We start from the raw sequence: 17,325 nt of genomic DNA, 5'->3' as shown, positions 1-17,325 counted from the left end.
CCCCCCCCCAGCCTGTCGCCCGTACGTGGTAATTGGCGGGTACCAGCGAGGAGACGCGGAGCGGGGCTGTCACTATATGGCGTCTTAATGAGACGCTCATCGCTGGCGGGAGTAACAAGACGCTCTCATACCGTAGAATTATTATCTGCGTACGGGGATCCCACTTAACATCTGAGACGTCACAAGGAGGCCTCATTACCGCAATCCGTCCACGTATAAATCAGTGGGTGTGGCGTAAGAGGACGGGCTGCCCCTAGGAGCTGATCATCTACCTGGATAGGCCTCTGTCCGCTCACTCTGCTCATCCACCATAAAGAGGGGCTCCCACCCTAACAGGGTTCCTCTAAGGTTCTATACTTTCCCCTCGTCTGACGAGTGGCTGATCGGGGGGGAAGGGGGTCCTGCGACAGCGATCAGCTCTGAGCTGTGTAGGAATGTAGTGAACACAGCGCCCCCCGCAGGAAATGCAATTTCCATTGGTATCAATAGGCCGTGAGTTTAATATTCTGGTAAGACGACTCCAATGCACCCCCCTGTCTATTGGCTCCTGATACCCCAAAACGGCCGATCCCTGCTAGTGGCGCCGTAGGTGGGGAACCGCACCTGTGAGTAGCATCATTTTCTTCTCTTTGCTTGCTGTCAGTGAATGAGATCTCTAGGCGATTGTTATATCCAGTCTGGGCAGTGTACTGATACATTGTAACAAATATTCAGGACAGAATGGACATGTTGTAGCGCTGCGGATGGGATCACCCGACCTGTACGGCTCCGCCAGGATTATTCTAGGAGCCGGTGGAGCTGGTGTAGGATGAGTGAGTCTGGTAGGAGCAGGATCTCAATCTTCCCCCTAATAGGCGTGTGACAGGCGGGCGGCGGGCCCCTCGTGCCAGCGGCTGGATTGTCATTAAACACCAGGTAGCTGAGAACAGGCCTCAGGAAGCCCCACGCACTCCGGCGCTGACAGCGGCCATTAGTCACCGGCGGCTACCAGACGTGTCACACGGCAATCCCCATCCCCGCTCACTGTGACTTATGGCCCCTGTCTGCCGCCGCGCCATTGTGATCTGATAATCGGTAAATGTTTGTCAAAGATGAATTCACTCCTTTATTCAGTAACGTGCACAGGGGGCAGCGAGAAGAGACCCCCAGGAGAAGAGCGAGTACAGAGAGGAGGGTGGGGGCGATCTGTATGTGTCTGTCTGTATCTACATGTATGTGTCTGTATCTACATGTATGTATATGTTAACCAGGGAACAGAGTAAAGGCACATAGGCAGCCTACAGGACCTAAGCGTTTCGGCCTTAGTCTATAGTGACTGGGCCCCTGTCCTGCTCATGTACAGCGCTCCCCTTTACATCTCCGACATTGTCTGCTCTGCCTGAATCATTCATCAGTGACAGCGCAGAGACCCCTGCTCCCCGGCCGTGCAAGACGATGGGGCCCCTGCTCCCCGGCCGTGCAAGACGATGGGGCCCCTGCTCCCCGGCCGTGCAAGACGATGGGGCCCCTGCTCCCCGGCCGTGCAAGACGATGGGGCCCCTGCTCCCCGGCCGTGCAAGACGATGGGGCCCCTGCTCCCCGGCCGTGCAAGACGATGGGGCCCCTGCTCCCCGGCCGTGCAAGACGATGGGGCCCCTGCTCCCCGGCCGTGCAATGGGGCCCCTGCCCAGTGTTGCAGACAGGGACCCTGCGGGTTGTTAAGACCCCACTGATCTAAACTGTGGTCTAATGGTCCAACGTGTGCCTGGAGTTGTGTGACCTTCATCATCTACTTCCCTAAGACATTGCTGATGTCTATCTATCTATCTCATACCTTCTATCTATCCATATTCTATCTCTCTCTCTCTATCTCTCTATCTCTCTATCTCTCTCTCTCTATCTCTCTATCTCTCTATCTATCCATCTATCTATTCATCCATCCAATATCTCAGCCGGTCTGTTCGCTCCTGTATATTGCAGCATCCAGAGAGATTCGTATCTTTCTCTGTATAGATATTTCTTGTGGTTCTTGTATTTCTTGTAGTGACTGTGCGATGTGATTTATCATCCTTCTATTGTTGTGGGTCTTGTTATCTGTGCGGCCCTCCAGCACGGCGGACCCCCGGCAGCCACGCAGCGTTTATCCGCAGGCCGGGCTCGGGGGACACATTGCTGCAGCTTAGTTTGTGTTCCGGATAATGTGAGAATCCGGCTCTGGACTGATGACAAGTGACTGGCGCCGGCCCCGCGTGGTCACAGCCCTCATTATGTCACCGCCGCTGCGAGCTGCTAACAAATGAGGCCTCCAGGCAGCGCTCAGCACCGCACTGTCCTCCGCTGACACACTGAAGCGAAAGGATCAGATGTGAGAAAAGGTTACAGCGCAGTTACCTGGAGCCTCGGTCTCTGGAGGACCCATCCGGCCCCGTGTTACACAGAACAATCAGTGATATAAGTGGCTGAGGCGTAATACTCCATGTGTCCCCTGGGGGCGCTGCAGGGGAGTTATACAATTACATCCAGGTTTCTCTGAAGATTCCTGCTGATCGCTGCAAGACGCGAAGCATCCACTCATCATGATGGAACAAGTGGGACTAATCCAAACTGGAGAACCCCCTTACAGGGAACCCGACAGCAGGGTGTCCTGCAGCCAGTGTGAGGTATTGTCCCTGGAGATTGGTGTAATCAGACCTTTGTGTAAGTTATTAGTAGCAGCAGGACTGTGAGATATGGATTTATTCAGAAGGGTTTCTTGTTTTTATTCCAGATGAAACCCCATGATGTGACATTTTCCCTATTGGCTGCAGACTTCCCCTGGTTGACGTGTAGGATTCTCTTTTACTGTGATTTTGGTCTTGGGACCCAGTTCTGTTACCGCTGTCAGTTCTTTCTTTATAATATGACTCTCACCACCTGTAGCCACCACTAGAGGGAGCTCAGCCAGAGACTGAAGACTGATTATACATAGAACCCTATGGTAACCCAGTCTGCAGCCATCTCCTGAGCTCCCCCTAGTGGTCACTACAAGCAGCACAGAATGTGATCATGTGACCCTATGCTGGGGATTAGCTGCCGTGTCATGTAATGGGGGCTCAGCAGATTCCGGATTGTATTGTGAGTGTAGCAGGATGGATTGTACAGCCACTAATGTCTCTTCTCTCCTCTTTCTGCAGCCGCCGCCTCCTCTGCGAAAAGCTCCTCCTCCAGTCGGGTGATAAAGACCCGCTACAGGATTGTGAAAAGAAGTACAACCCCTCCCCTGGTGACGTCTCCGTTATCTACACTCAGTGTGTCCCTCAACTGGAGGACGAGGTGAGTGCCGGAGCCCGGAGAGGTATGTGTGCCCTGACCCAGAGCTGCAGCTATCGCTCCAGTGTGTCAGGGCTGATGTCTGGAGGTCGGGATGTAGTTGTGGAGTCATGAACACTGCACAGACCTCACATTGTCACCTCCATCACCCTCTGTCATGTGTCATCCATCCTCACCATCCTCACCATCCACACTACACAGACCTCACATTGTCACCTTCATCATCATCTGTCATGTGTCATCCATCTTCATCATCCTCATCATCCTCATCATCCACACTACACAGACCTCACATTGTCACCTTCAATGTGACTTGTATGGAGGTAAGTGTCAGGACCTCCTGCAGCCTGGTGGCGCTGGTTTCTGCAGTCAGGGTTCTGCTGGGGGGTCCGGCTCCTGCCCCCTCCCTTGTGATGGGTGACACAGTCCAGGACAGGAGCGGCGGTGTCACTGACTGCTGTGAGCGGCTCCTCTGACACATTAGCAGCTGGACATTCTGACACGACTCTCCTGCCTCCTTCTAGAATGTTCCTCCTCGTCCTGAGCACCGGGGGCTCCCAATATCTACTAATCATACTCCGATATCTCACACGTCCTCTGCCTCTATAACCTCCTGGAAGGAGCTCTGCTTGCTGTCAGGCTTCGCTGATACATTGTAGCAACATGTATTGTTCTCATGCTGAGAACAATTTAGACTGGACAGTATAGTAACAAACCCTCAGCTGTGAGAAGAGGTTTCTGCCCCGTGGGGCCCGGGTCCCTGCCCCGTCGGGCCCCGCCATGTACTTCGCTTCTTCTAAATTTGGCAAAGTCTTAAAAAGTTTTGAGCAAGAGCGCCCCCTGTCTAATTTAAATATATGAAGTTTCATAACTGTGGGTTTCCTGATTGCATACACTTCACAACTGAGGGTTTGTTCCAGTTTGAGGAGCCCTGAACAGAAGAGAGATCCTTCACTGATACATTGTGACAAGGTTCTCAGCTGTGACAGGACATATGAGACGTCTTGGTGATGGTGGAGGATGTGGTGTTTCTCGTCAGGTCACTGCGTCCCCGGAATAGACGGCTCTGACTTGTTGGTGCGCGGTCCCATACTGAACATAGCATCTCTCTAGCACCAGAACAGCTGCGCCGCCTGTGCCCGCTGCATCGCCCCCTCCTCGCTCCTCCCGGCATAGAATCCCAATAATAATGTGTGGTGGGGGTCACTGCCTGCGTCACCCGAACTTCAGGTAGAAAGATCTGTCCTCCCCCTGCTGCGATATAAAGGGGGGTCCCACCTCATGTCCTGTAGCCCAGTCCTGAAGCTCCCCCTAGAGGTCACCAGGGGCCACCTCCATACCAAAAAGAATCCAGAATTTTCCTTGGTCCAACAATAGACGGAGCTTATACAAGCATAACCCAAAATCCAATGTTACCAGCTGGTCCCCTGCGTAATGGGGGTGGAGCTGAAATGTCTTTATAGAGACCCCAGGCCAAGACCCCTTAATTATACAGACCCCAGGCCAAGACCCCTTAATTATACAGACCCCAGGCCAAGACCCCTTAATTATACAGACCCCTGGCCAAGACCCCTTAATTATACAGACCCCTGGCCAAGACCCCTTAATTATACAGACCCCTGGCCAAGACCCCTTAATTATACAGACCCCTGGCCAAGACCCCTTAATTATACAGACCCCTGGCCAAGACCCCTTAATTATACAGACCCCTGGCCAAGACCCCTTAATTATACAGACCCCAGGCCAAGACCCCTTAATTATACAGACCCCAGGCCAAGACCCCTTAATTATACAGACCCCAGGCCAAGACCCCTTAATTATACAGACCCCTGGCCAAGACCCCTTAATTATACAGACCCCTGGCCAAGACCCCTTAATTATACAGACCCCAGGCCAAGACCCCTTAATTATACAGACCTCAGGCCAAGACCCCTTAATTATACAGACCCCAGGCCAAGACCCCTTAATTATACAGACCTCAGGCCAAAATGACCTTCTGTTACCCCCCAGACTCCAGTACTACAAAGAACCTAAGCCACGACCCTAGTACTACAAAGAACCTAAGCCAAGACCCTAGTACTACAAAGGGGCCGAGCCACGACCCCGGTCCTGCAAAGGGGCCGAGCCACGACCCCGGTCCTGCAAAGGGGCCGAGCCACGACCCCGGTCCTGCAAAGGGGCCGAGCCACGACCCCGGTCCTGCAAAGGGGCCGAGCCACGACCCCGGTCCTGCAAAGGGGCCGAGCCACGACCCCGGTCCTGCAAAGGGGCCGAGCCACGACCCCGGTCCTGCAAAGGGGCCGAGCCACGACCCCGGTCCTGCAAAGGGGCCGAGCCACGACCCCGGTCCTGCAAAGGGGCCGAGCCACGACCCCGGTCCTGCAAAGGGGCCGAGCCACGACCCCGGTCCTGCAAAGGGGCCGAGCCACGACCCCGGTCCTGCAAAGGGGCCGAGCCACGACCCCGGTCCTGCAAAGGGGCCGAGCCACGACCCCGGTCCTGCAAAGGGGCCGAGCCACGACCCCGGTCCTGCAAAGGGGCCGAGCCACGACCCCGGTCCTGCAAAGGGGCCGAGCCACGACCCCGGTCCTGCAAAGGGGCCGAGCCACGACCCCGGTCCTGCAAAGGGGCCGAGCCACGACACCGAGATTCCAGTGCTATACAGGAGCAGAGACCACTGTTTTTATACTGGAGCTGAGCCGGCTCCCGGGTGCTATACAGGAGCCAGACCCGAGGCGAGACCCCCTGGTGCTATACAGGAGCCAGCCCCTCTGCTAATATATAAGAGCTAAACTGAGACCCCCTATTGCTATACAGGACCTGTGCTGATACCCCTGTACAGTACTTACTATGTCCACATAGCAGACCCCCTGTGGTGTCTCTGGTGTCACCCCCTGGCCACTGCTCGCCCTCCACTCTGGTCTCCGCGTCCTTTCCCTTCAGTCCTGACAAATCTGCGTCCCCCCGGCCCCCCCCTCGCCCTTCCCCACAGGAGCCATTACAGGAAATAGATGGGAGTATATTTTAAGTGAATTTTACTGCGTTTTTTTCAGTAATATTTTTGTTTTCGGTAGATTTATTGGCGCCCCGGGAGCCGTTCGCCCAAATTTATGAAGATAATTTTCGCTCTGTGGATAAGGTTAAATTTACACCTGCTATTTCCATATTAATTTGCGGGGCTAAGTGGATGTGATTTTCCTCCTCCGATATCTGGTGAACGCGGCCTTTTCCTAATGCAATTTCCCCCCTCGGTAAATCAGCGCCATCGCCCGTCATGATCAACTTAAATTAACTTAAATTAATTTACTTAATAAGAGTTCCAGATCATCGTGAACAAGCGCTAGATTTATGGCCGCCCCTTCCGCTCCCCCCCCCCCCCTCCGCTCCCGGCCTGGGCCTGCAGAGTAATGGCTGCTACGTGCACCCAGGGCTGGAGACGTCACCCGTCATATCCACAGGACCCGTCACCCAGCTTTCCCAGACTCCTGACCAATGCATCCAGACCCTTGAATATGATTCTGAAATGTCAGTGAAGACTGACACATAATAAGAGATTAAAGTGCATACCGTGTGCCGTGCAGGGTCCTGGGAAAGCTGTAGCTGTCATATTAGTCTGCAGTCATTCTGTTTAACCCCTTCAGGGCCCAGGCCATATTCTGTATTCCAAAAGCCATAGCTTTCCATAACGTCCCCCATGACGGCCCACTAGGAGGATGACCCTTGACCTCTGTAGGGACAGGAAGCAGAGAGGTTAAAAGCCTCCCCCCCACATCCTCCCGCCAGTGTCTTCCTGTCCCTACAGGGGTCAGGTCAAGAGAGGGTCTCTCTCCTCCTAGGGGGGGGGGGGACGTTTTTAAAAAAAAAAAAAAAAACGGAGAAGGATCTCCATACTTACCAACCTTACCTGGGGTTACGCCGACTGCGGTCCAAGTTCCCCTCCGGACAGATCCTCGGTTAGCCCGGCGGCTGCGGGCTCTCCCTGGACGGTAACATCGTTCCGGCTGGCGTCCTCTCCGGCGGGCTGGTCCACCAGACTCTCGCGCGGACGCAGGGAACTACGTTTCCCAGAATTCCCCCTGTTCGATGACGACTTCCGGTCGCGACCGGAAGTGACCGCGGACCGGGCGCGGGACGCAGTGGAGGCCACCGGCAGGGGGATGGGCTCCCCATGAAGGTATTTAAATCCTCAAAAGCGGGTAGTCAGTTGGTCTGAGGTCTATGACTTGTTTCTTCTTGGCTGGCCGTCCCAGACATCGTAATGGCTGATGAGGCAGACTTGGGCCTACTCCACCCCCCGGTGCACGTGAGTGGTGCTGTATGGCAACATATACAATTGTTTTTGTTGTGAGCTCCAAGTCATTGTCTCCTTGCCTTCCTTCCCTAGGAGCAAGTTTCTAAGGGGAAAGGCAAGGAAGAGAAATCAGGAAAGTCTGAAAAGAGTAGAGAAAAGCCTGAAAAAAGCAGGATTCCTGTTAAAAAATGCAGTATGTGCTTCCGTACACTACTAGAAGGCTATAAGAAACCGATCTGCAAACCCTGTATCGATGAATTCATGCGGGAGGAGAAAACGTCTTTTATGGTCGAGCTTAAGTCCTTTATAGACGAGAAAGTGGTTTCTTCAGTGGCGGCGGCTACGCAGGGAGCCCCCCCACGTAAGAAAGCTCGGATAGTATCGGCTTCCTCCTCAGAGGAAGAAGAGGGGTGCATTTCAGACTCTCCTTCCTGCTCTCTGGCGGGAGACCAGGATCATCAGGATCGTGAGCAGGCAACATGCTCCCGCTACTTATTCCAAAATGAGGATCTGGATGATCTTCTGAAAGCTATGCGAGATACATTGAACCTCGAGGACGAGGAACCCCCTCTTTCTCGCGAAGATGAACTATTTGGGGGACTCAAAGCCAGGAAACAGCGTGTTTTTCCCCTCAACGATACCCTTAGGGGTCTAATTAGTCAGGAATGGAGAGACCCTGAGAGAAAAATCGCGGTCTCTAAGAATTTCAGGAAACGCTTAGTCTTCGACCCTGAAGAGTCAAAGGATTGGGACTCATTCCCCAAAGTTGATGTACAGGTTTCCAAGGTCTCTAGGAAGATGGACCTGCCCTTTGAAGATTCGGCTCAGCTAAGAGACCCGATGGACAGGAAATCTGAAGCCCTTTTAAAGAAAGCGTGGGAAACTTCCATGCTAAGCCTAAAGTCAAACTTAGGAGCCACTTCGGTGGCAAGAACACTATATTTCTGGCTGGGGAAATTAGAGTCCCATATCCGGGAGGGTACTCCCAGAGAAGACTTACTGGAAAGCATACCATTGCTAAGATCAGCTACTGCCTTCCTTGCTGACGCATCTGCTGAAGGAATAAGGTTTGCTGCAAAAGAAGGAGCTCTTACCAATGCCACCAGGAGGGCCTTATGGCTGAAACAGTGGAGCGGGGACATCCGCTCTAAATCCAAATTGTGCAGCATTCCTTTTTCCGGGGACTTTGTGTTCGGACCCGAATTGGACGCTATACTCGAAAAGGCGTCTGACAGAAAAAGGGGATTTCCAGAGTCCAAAACAATACCCAAGAAATCTTCCTTTCGTCCTTTTAGGAACACCGGAGAGACTTACCGTGGCAAAGGTAAGCAAGGACGGTGGAGTTATCCCAAAGGAGGAAGGGGAAGGGGTTTCCTTTTCTCTAACCTCCCAGAGGGTCCAGGAAACAAGAAACAATGACGCCAGAGTGGGGGGGCGTCTCCTGGGATTCCTATCCCAGTGGACAAAGGTCACCTCGAATCCCTGGGTACTGTCTATCTTGGAATCAGGCTACAGGATAGAATTTTCATCACCCCCCCCTTCTCCAAGGTTTGTCGCTCCCTTACCATCTCTCTCTCACTCTACACATTCCTTCATTTGGCAGGAAGTATTTCATCTAATCCACATGGGAGTGGTGGTGCCGGTCCCTCAAGAACAAGAAAAATTGGGATTCTACTCCCCGTTGTTCCTTGTCAAAAAACCAGATGGATCAAATCGCCTAATTATCAACTTGAAAGAGCTAAACCGCTTCATCGTTTACAGAAGATTTCGCATGGAGTCGGTAAGAACAGCTACCCAACTTATTCTCACAGACTCCTATATGTGCACTTTAGATCTAAAAGATGCATACTATCATGTACCTATTCACCCCTCATCTCAGAGATTCCTAAGATTCTCGGTTCTCTCTCCCGAGGGCTCTGTCTTACACTTTCAATTCCGTGCACTTCCATTCGGTATCTCATCGGCTCCAAGGGTCTTTACCAAGATCATGGTGGAGGTGGTAGCCTTTTTAAGACTACAAGACATATCAATCATCCCTTACCTAGACGACTTGCTAATTATAGGGAAAGACAAACAAAAACTAATCTTGGCAAGAGAGTCTTCCCTAAGAATTTTAACAGAGTTGGGGTGGTTAATCAACCTGAAAAAATCAAGTTTAGTACCCTCCACTCGAAAGACCTTTCTAGGGATCATTCTAGACTCAACTCACCAAATGTCTTTTCTTCCTCAGGAGAAAATATCCAACATAAAGCATCAGATTCGTTCATTCAGACGAAAGGACTCTGTACCAGTCAGACAGGCGATGAAGATCCTGGGGCTCCTCACAGCATGCCTACCTGCGGTCGCCTGGAGTCAGAGCCATACTCGGATCCTTCAGAATTGGATCCTAACTTTCTGGAACAGGAAGTCTTCAGGTCTAGACAAGAAGATCTGAATTCCTTCCTTTGTAAAGAGGGACCTGCTGTGGTGGATGGAATTAAGGAACCTAGAGAAAGGGGTATGTTGGCACCACCTCCCAACCATCACCATAGTGACAGACGCAAGCAGCTCAGGCTGGGGAGCAATCCTTCCTTCCCACTACGAGCAAGGGTCCTGGACTCTAGCCCAAGCAAAAAGCAGCTCAAACTACAGGGAGTTAAGAGCGGTCTGGGAAGCGCTAAGATCGAACACAGCCTATCTGAGGGATCATCATATCCACATTCTCTCGGACAACGTCTCGACAGTGTCCTATTTAAGGAGACAAGGGGGTACAAGATCCCCAGTATTATCGAGTCTGGCTCGTACCATCTTCCAGTGGGCGGAAGAAAACATCCTTTCCATCTCTGCCACTCATTTGAAGGGATCCCTAAACAGAGAAGCGGATTATCTCAGCAGGAGAGAGATCCTACCGAACGAATGGTGTCTCAACCAGGAGATCTTCCTACATCTAACCAGCGTCTGGGGCATGCCCCAAATAGACCTATTCGCCACGAGGGAGAATTCAAAATGCCAACAATACTTCTCTCTGGAGGCCGGCGAGTCCAGAGATCACTTGGACGCGTTCAGCCATCGTTGGAGCGGAAGTCTCATGTATGCCTTTCCCCCAATTCCCCTAATTGCGAGAGTACTCAGGAAAATCTTGCTCGACCGGTCAAGGGTGATCCTGATCTGCCCAAACTGGCCAAAAAGAAGCTGGTACCCACTGTTGAGGTCCCTATCTGTCCAGCAACCTTTTATTCTACCGATTCAGAAGGACCTTCTATACCAAGGTCCGATTTTCCATCCCGATCCAGGAAGACTCCGTCTGGCGGCTTGGATCCTGAGTTCGAGTTCCTAAGGTCCCAAGGTCTCTCTCGGGCTGTAATAACTACGTTGAAGGCAAGTAGGAAAAAGGTTACTTTCGCCATATATCATAAGATATGGAAAAAGTTTGTGACCTTTTGTGGGGCTAATCCCCCCTCTCAGTCTAACCCAAATATTTTACAGGTACTAGACTTCCTGCAAAAAGGACTAGAAATTGGTCTTTCTACTAGCACTCTGAAAGTCCAAATTTCGGCTCTGAGCGCATTCTTCGACCATCCCCTGGCGGACCACAGGTGGGTCAAAAGATTTATTGCTGCTGCAAATAGAATTAGGCCTCAGATTCTGAAGCGGGTTCCCTCCTGGGATCTCTCCCTGGTTCTGGATGCTCTCTCCAGACCTCCCTTTGAGCCTTTAAAGGACGCTAGTATAAAAAACTTAACTTTAAAGACTTCCTTATTAGTAGCTGTGACTTCAGCTAGAAGGCTGGGGGAACTCCAAGCCATTTCTATTAGAGAACCCTATATGTGTATTCTCCCTGACAGGATAACTCTGACTCTGGATCCAAGCTTTGTTCCCAAAGTGGCGTCCAGGTTTCACAAAGATCAAGAAATAATTCTTCCATCATTCTACGGGAATCCTTCTTCAAGCAAGGAATTGGAGTGGCATTCCCTGGATGTAAGGCGCTCGGTCTTAGAGTACTTAAAAGCTACAAAACCCTGGCGCAAGGATCACAATCTCTTTGTTCAGTTTCAGGGGAAGAACAAAGGGGTAAAGGCATCCAAAACCACGATCGCCAGATGGTTAAAGACTGCCATAGCCTCTTGTTACACAGAACAGGGGAAGGAAGTTCCTCCTAACCTTAAAGCCCATTCCACCAGAGCCATATCCGCCTCCTGGGCAGAGAAGAGGGGTGCTTCTCTTGAACAAATCTGCAGAGCTGCCACCTGGGTTTCTTCATCCACCTTCGCAAAACACTATCGGCTGGACTTACCCAACTCACAGGATCTCGCCTTCGGTCAGAAAGTTCTCCAGGCTGTGGTCCCACCCTAACTCTACTAATTTTGTAGATCTCCTAGTGGGCCGTCATGGGGGACGTTATGGAAATTGTGAATTAGACTCACCGGTAATTCGGTTTCCATCTAGTCCTCCATGACGGCCTATATATTTTTCCCTCCCATGCTTCTTTCACTTTATTGAAAATTCTGTATGTGATTCAAACAAGACAGAATAAAAATATGTTGTATCTTCCACCGGTGTAGTTATTTGGTAGACACTGGCGGGAGGATGTGGGGGGGAGGCTTTTAACCTCTCTGCTTCCTGTCCCTACAGAGGTCAAGGGTCATCCTCCTAGTGGGCCGTCATGGAGGACTAGATGGAAACCGAATTACCGGTGAGTCTAATTCACAATTTTTCATCTTTCCATGTGCAGAGTTGTATTGGGGCTTGTTTTCTGCGGGACACATTGTAGTTACTACTGACAACGCCGGATATTCTGTGCAATTTACCGGGAAAACGCAGTAGAATTGACCAAAAATATGCAGTTGCAAAGTTGAATTTGTATGCGAGTCAAAACTGTATATTTTATAATTGTAGATCCAGACAAAATTTTCTTTTGTCCCAGTGATAATCGGAGTTTAAAAATTTTTTTTGCTGCAATGGGACCGAAGATTCTCCATAAAGCTTCATTACAGACACCGCACAGCTGATCATTGCAGCCGGGGACTACAGTAACATCCAGAGGTCACAGGGGGCAGAGGGGTCCGTCTGTAACTAGGGGTTGTCTCTAAGTCGGGTATCCTTAAGTAAGGGACCGCCTGTACTTCTTTTTTTTTTTTTTTTTTTTTTTTTTTTTTTTTTTTTGACTCCTTGGGTCTTTGGAGCAGTGTCATTGTACTGTATGACCTTTACATCGCTGTTTTAGTTACATTTTTTATGGGTCACAAAATGATTTAAAAGAAGAGGATTGGACATCTAGACATCCCTATGGTGTTTGAACCCAAGGGGGTCTGATTGCTCCTGCAAAATACTACAACATAACTGTGTTTCAATATGTTATGAACATAGAGCTCTTTTATTACGGCCTGACTCTGGTGGCTGTGATAGAGATTGTTGATTGACAGCCACATGACCCTCCCAGAGGCCCCAGCTGTGATGGAAACCAATCGGTGGCTCCTGAAAATGTCAATATGGCAGCAACATAGTGACGCCCTATGTGTACCAAGTGTTTAGGTGAAAACGGAGGGTTCCCCTTTAAGCTCCTAGAAGCAGCGCGGATCCCCTGTCATATATATCAGCAGCTCCGGGGAAAGCTGTGAAACCCTCATCATCGTCATCCAAAGTGTAGAAGATAAGAAATCGGATCCGGCCCACTTCACACCGTGTCCCCCGCCCCCCTCCCCATTGCAGGACCACGGCCCCGTCCTCCGCCGGGCACAGGGCAGCGCCACGCAGTGAGCCTGGATTCCATTACTCACACCTCACCACGTCAGAGACGAGGCGCTGGAGCCGGGCACGCTGCATAATATGATAAGGGGCAGCGTATTAAATCATGCTGAATTTACTACTCCGGAAAGGATCCATAACCTCCTCACATCTCCGGCCACAAATGATCCGATGAGGGTTATCCCCCTGCTAGTCTATATACAAGGCAATGATACGCCCTGACCATGACATAAAGGGCAACTCCGCACAGGACATGGCAGCTCGCGGTGTATGGGGGGTGTAGTCACAGAGGGGTCAGAGCGCCCATGCTGACCCCTGACCACTGCTGGCTATGATAGAAAGGTGTCAGGACACAGGACATGGCAGCTAGCTGTGTATGGGGGGTGTAGTCACAGAGGGGTCAGAGCAGCCATGCTGACCCCTGACCACTGCTGGCTATGATAGAAAGGTGTCAGGACACACAGGACATGGCAGCTCGCTGTGTATGTGGGGTGTAGTCACAGAGAGGTCAGAGCGCCCATGCTGACCCCTGACCACTGCTGGCTATGATAGAAAGGTGTCAGGACACACAGGACATGGCAGCTCGCTGTGTATGGGGGTGTAGTCACAGAGGGGTCAGAGCACCCATGCTGACCCCTGACCACTGCTGGCTATGATAGAAAGGTGTCAGGACACAGGACATGGCAGCTCCCTGTGTATGGGGGATGTAGTCACAGGGGGGTCAGAGTGCCCATGCTGACCCCTGACCACTGCTGGCTATGATAGAAAGGTGTCAGGACACACAGGACATGGCAGCTCCCTGTGTATGGGGGGTGTAGTAACAGAGAGGTCAGAGCGCCCATGCTGACCCCTGACCACTGCTGGCTATGATAGATAGGTGTCAGGACACAGGACATGGCAGCTCGCTGTGTATATGGGGGGTGTAGTCACAAAGCGGTCAGAGCGCCCATGCTGACCCCTGACCACTGCTGGCTATGATAGAAAGGTGTCAGCACACAGGACATGGCAGATCGCTGTGTATGGGGGATGTAGTCACAGAGGGGTCAGAGCGCCCATGCTGACCCCTGACCACTGCTGGCTATGATAGAAAGGTGTCAGGACACACAGGACATGGCAGCTCGCTGTGTATGTGGGGTGTAGTCACAGAGAGGTCAGAGCGCCCATGCTGACCCCTGACCACTGCTGGCTATGATAGAAAGGAGTCAGGACACAGGACATGGCAGCTCGCTGTGTATGGGGGGTGTAGTCACAGAGGGGTCAGAGCACCCATGCTGACCACTGCTGGCTATGATAGAAAGGTGTCAGGACACAGGACATGGCAGCTCGCTGTGTATGGGGGGTGTAGTCACAGAGGGGTCAGAGCGCCCATGCTGACCCCTGACCACTGCTGGCTATGATAGAAAGGTGTCAGGACACACAGGACATGGCAGCTCGCTGTGTATGGGGGGTGTAGTCACAGAGGGGTCAGAGCGCCCATGCTGACCCCTGACCACTGCTGGCTATGATAGAAAGGTGTCAGGACACACAGGACATGGCAGCTCGCTGTGTATGGGGGGTGTAGTCACAAAGCGGTCAGAGCGCCCATGCTGACCCCTGACCACTGCTGGCTATGATAGAAAGGTGTCAGGACACACAGGACATGGCAGCTCGCGGTGTATGAGGGGTGTAGTCACAGAGGGGTCAGAGCGCCCATGCTGACCCCTGACCACTGCTGGCTATGATAGAAAGGTGTCAGGACACACAGGACATGGCAGCTCGCTGTGTATGGGGGGGTGTAGTCACAGAGGGGTCAGAGCGCCCATGCTGACCCCTGACCACTGCTGGCTATGATAGAAAGGTGTCAGGACACACAGGACATGGCAGCTCGCTGTGTATGGGGGGTGTAGTCACAGAGGGGTCAGAGCACCCATGCTGACCCCTGACCACTGCTGGCTATGATAGAAAGGTGTCAGGACACAGGACATGGCAGCTCGCTGTGTATGGGGGGTGTAGTCACAGAGGGGTCAGAGCGCCCATGCTGACCCCTGACCACTGCTGGCTATGATAGAAAGGTGTCAGGACACAGGACATGGCAGCTCGCTGTGTATGGGGGGTGTAGTCACAGAAGGGTCAGAGCGCCCATGCTGACCCCTGACCACTGCTGGCTATGATAGAAAGGTGTCAGGACACACAGGACATGGCAGCTCCCTGTGTATGGGGGGTGTAGTCACAGAGGTTTCAGAGCACCCATGCTGACCCCTGACCACTGCTGGCTATGATAGAAAGGTGTCAGGACACAGAACATGGCAGCTCGCTGTGTATGGGGGTGTAGTCACAGAGGGGTCAGAGCGCCCATGCTGACCCCTGACCACTGCTGGCTATGATAGAAAGGTGTCAGGACATACAGGACATGGCAGCTCGCTGTGTATGGGGCGTGTAGTCACAGAGGGGTCAGAGCGCCCATGCTGACCCCTGACCACTGCTGGCTATGATAGAAAGGTGTCAGGACACACAGGACATGGCAGCTCACTGTGTATGGGGGTGTAGTCACAGAGGGGTCAGAGCCCCCATGCTGACCCCTGACCACTGCTGGCTATGACAGAAAGGTGTCAGGACACAGGACATGGCAGCTCGCGGTGTATGGGGGGTGTAGTCACAGAGGGGTCAGAGCGCCCATGCTGACCCCTGACCACTGCTGGCTATGATAGAAAGGTGTCAGGACACACAGGACATGGCAGCTCCCTGTGTATGGGGGATGTAGTCACAGGGGGGTCAGAGTGCCCATGCTGACCCCTGACCACTGCTGGCTATGATAGAAAGGTGTCAGGACACACAGGACATGGCAGCTCCCTGTGTATGGGGGGTGTAGTCACAGAGAGGTCAGAGCGCCCATGCTGACCCCTGACCACTGCTGGCTATGATAGAAAGGTGTCAGGACACAGGACATGGCAGCTCGCTGTGTATATGGGGGGTGTAGTCACAAAGCGGTCAGAGCGCCCATGCTGACCCCTGACCACTGCTGGCTATGATAGAAAGGTGTCAGGACACACAGGACATGGCAGCTCGCTGTGTATGGGGGGTGTAGTCACAGAGGGGTCAGAGCGCCCATGCTGACCCCTGACCACTGCTGGCTATGATAGAAAGGTGTCAGGACACACAGGACATGGCAGCTCGCTGTGTATGGGGGGTGTAGTCACAGAGGGGTCAGAGCGCCCATGCTGACCCCTGACCACTGCTGGCTATGATAGAAAGGTGTCAGGACACACAGGACATGGCAGCTCGCTGTGTATGGGGGGTGTAGTCACAAAGCGGTCAGAGCGCCCATGCTGACCCCTGACCACTGCTGGCTATGATAGAAAGGTGTCAGGACACACAGGACATGGCAGCTCGCGGTGTATGAGGGGTGTAGTCACAGAGGGGTCAGAGCGCCCATGCTGACCCCTGACCACTGCTGGCTATGATAGAAAGGTGTCAGGACACACAGGACATGGCAGCTCGCTGTGTATGGGGGGGTGTAGTCACAGAGGGGTCAGAGCGCCCATGCTGACCCCTGACCACTGCTGGCTATGATAGAAAGGTGTCAGGACACACAGGACATGGCAGCTCGCTGTGTATGGGGGGTGTAGTCACAGAGGGGTCAGAGCACCCATGCTGACCCCTGACCACTGCTGGCTATGATAGAAAGGTGTCAGGACACACAGGACATGGCAGCTCGCTGTGTATGGGGCGTGTAGTCACAGAGGGGTCAGAGCGCCCATGCTGACCCCTGACCACTGCTGGCTATGATAGAAAGGTGTCAGGACACACAGGACATGGCAGCTCACTGTGTATGGGGGTGTAGTCACAGAGGGGTCAGAGCCCCCATGCTGACCCCTGACCACTGCTGGCTATGACAGAAAGGTGTCAGGACACAGGACATGGCAGCTCGCGGTGTATGGGGGGTGTAGTCACAGAGGGGTCAGAGCGCCCATGCTGACCCCTGACCACTGCTGGCTATGATAGAAAGGTGTCAGGACACACAGGACATGGCAGCTCGCTGTGTA

General features: G+C 52.6%; 2 protein-coding genes across 3 annotated transcripts in view; both read left to right on the top strand.

Moving 5' to 3' along the window:
• ZC3H3 (zinc finger CCCH-type containing 3) overlaps positions 1-17,325 on the top strand; it is a 105,814-nt gene that overhangs the window by 28,987 nt on the left and 59,502 nt on the right. The window contains exon 4 of the mRNA XM_072151001.1: positions 3,153-3,291. Coding sequence (XP_072007102.1) covers positions 3,153-3,291 — 139 coding nt within the window. The remainder of the gene's footprint in view (positions 1-3,152; positions 3,292-17,325) is intronic.
• On the top strand, positions 9,400-12,190 carry LOC140132346 (uncharacterized). Of its 2 annotated transcripts, none has more exons than XM_072151002.1 (2): positions 9,400-11,536; positions 11,609-12,190. In XM_072151002.1, exons 1-2 carry the CDS (start codon positions 9,908-9,910, stop codon positions 11,909-11,911), a joined length of 1,932 nt encoding a protein of 643 aa, XP_072007103.1. In that variant the 5' UTR covers positions 9,400-9,907; the 3' UTR covers positions 11,912-12,190. The 2 variants fall into 2 exon arrangements, with proteins under 2 accessions (XP_072007103.1, XP_072007104.1); XM_072151003.1 differs by having other exon boundaries at positions 9,401-11,154; positions 11,404-12,189.

This window comes from Engystomops pustulosus, chromosome 5 (genome assembly GCF_040894005.1).
Source record: "Engystomops pustulosus chromosome 5, aEngPut4.maternal, whole genome shotgun sequence".
Lineage (NCBI taxonomy): Eukaryota > Metazoa > Chordata > Amphibia > Anura > Leptodactylidae > Engystomops > Engystomops pustulosus.
The sequence above is the reverse complement of the archived record's forward strand: the minus strand, read 5'-3'. Positions and strand labels throughout refer to the sequence as shown.

Excerpts from the sequence above, each read along its gene's own strand:
- LOC140132346 (XM_072151002.1), top strand. The coding sequence starts at position 9,908 with ATGCCTACCTGCGGTCGCCTGGAGTCAGAGCCATACTCGGATCCTTCA. Across the intron at positions 11,537-11,608 it reads TGGAGTGGCATTCCCTGGAT|TTTCAGGGGAAGAACAAAGG; the intron begins GTAAGGCGCTCG and ends CTCTTTGTTCAG.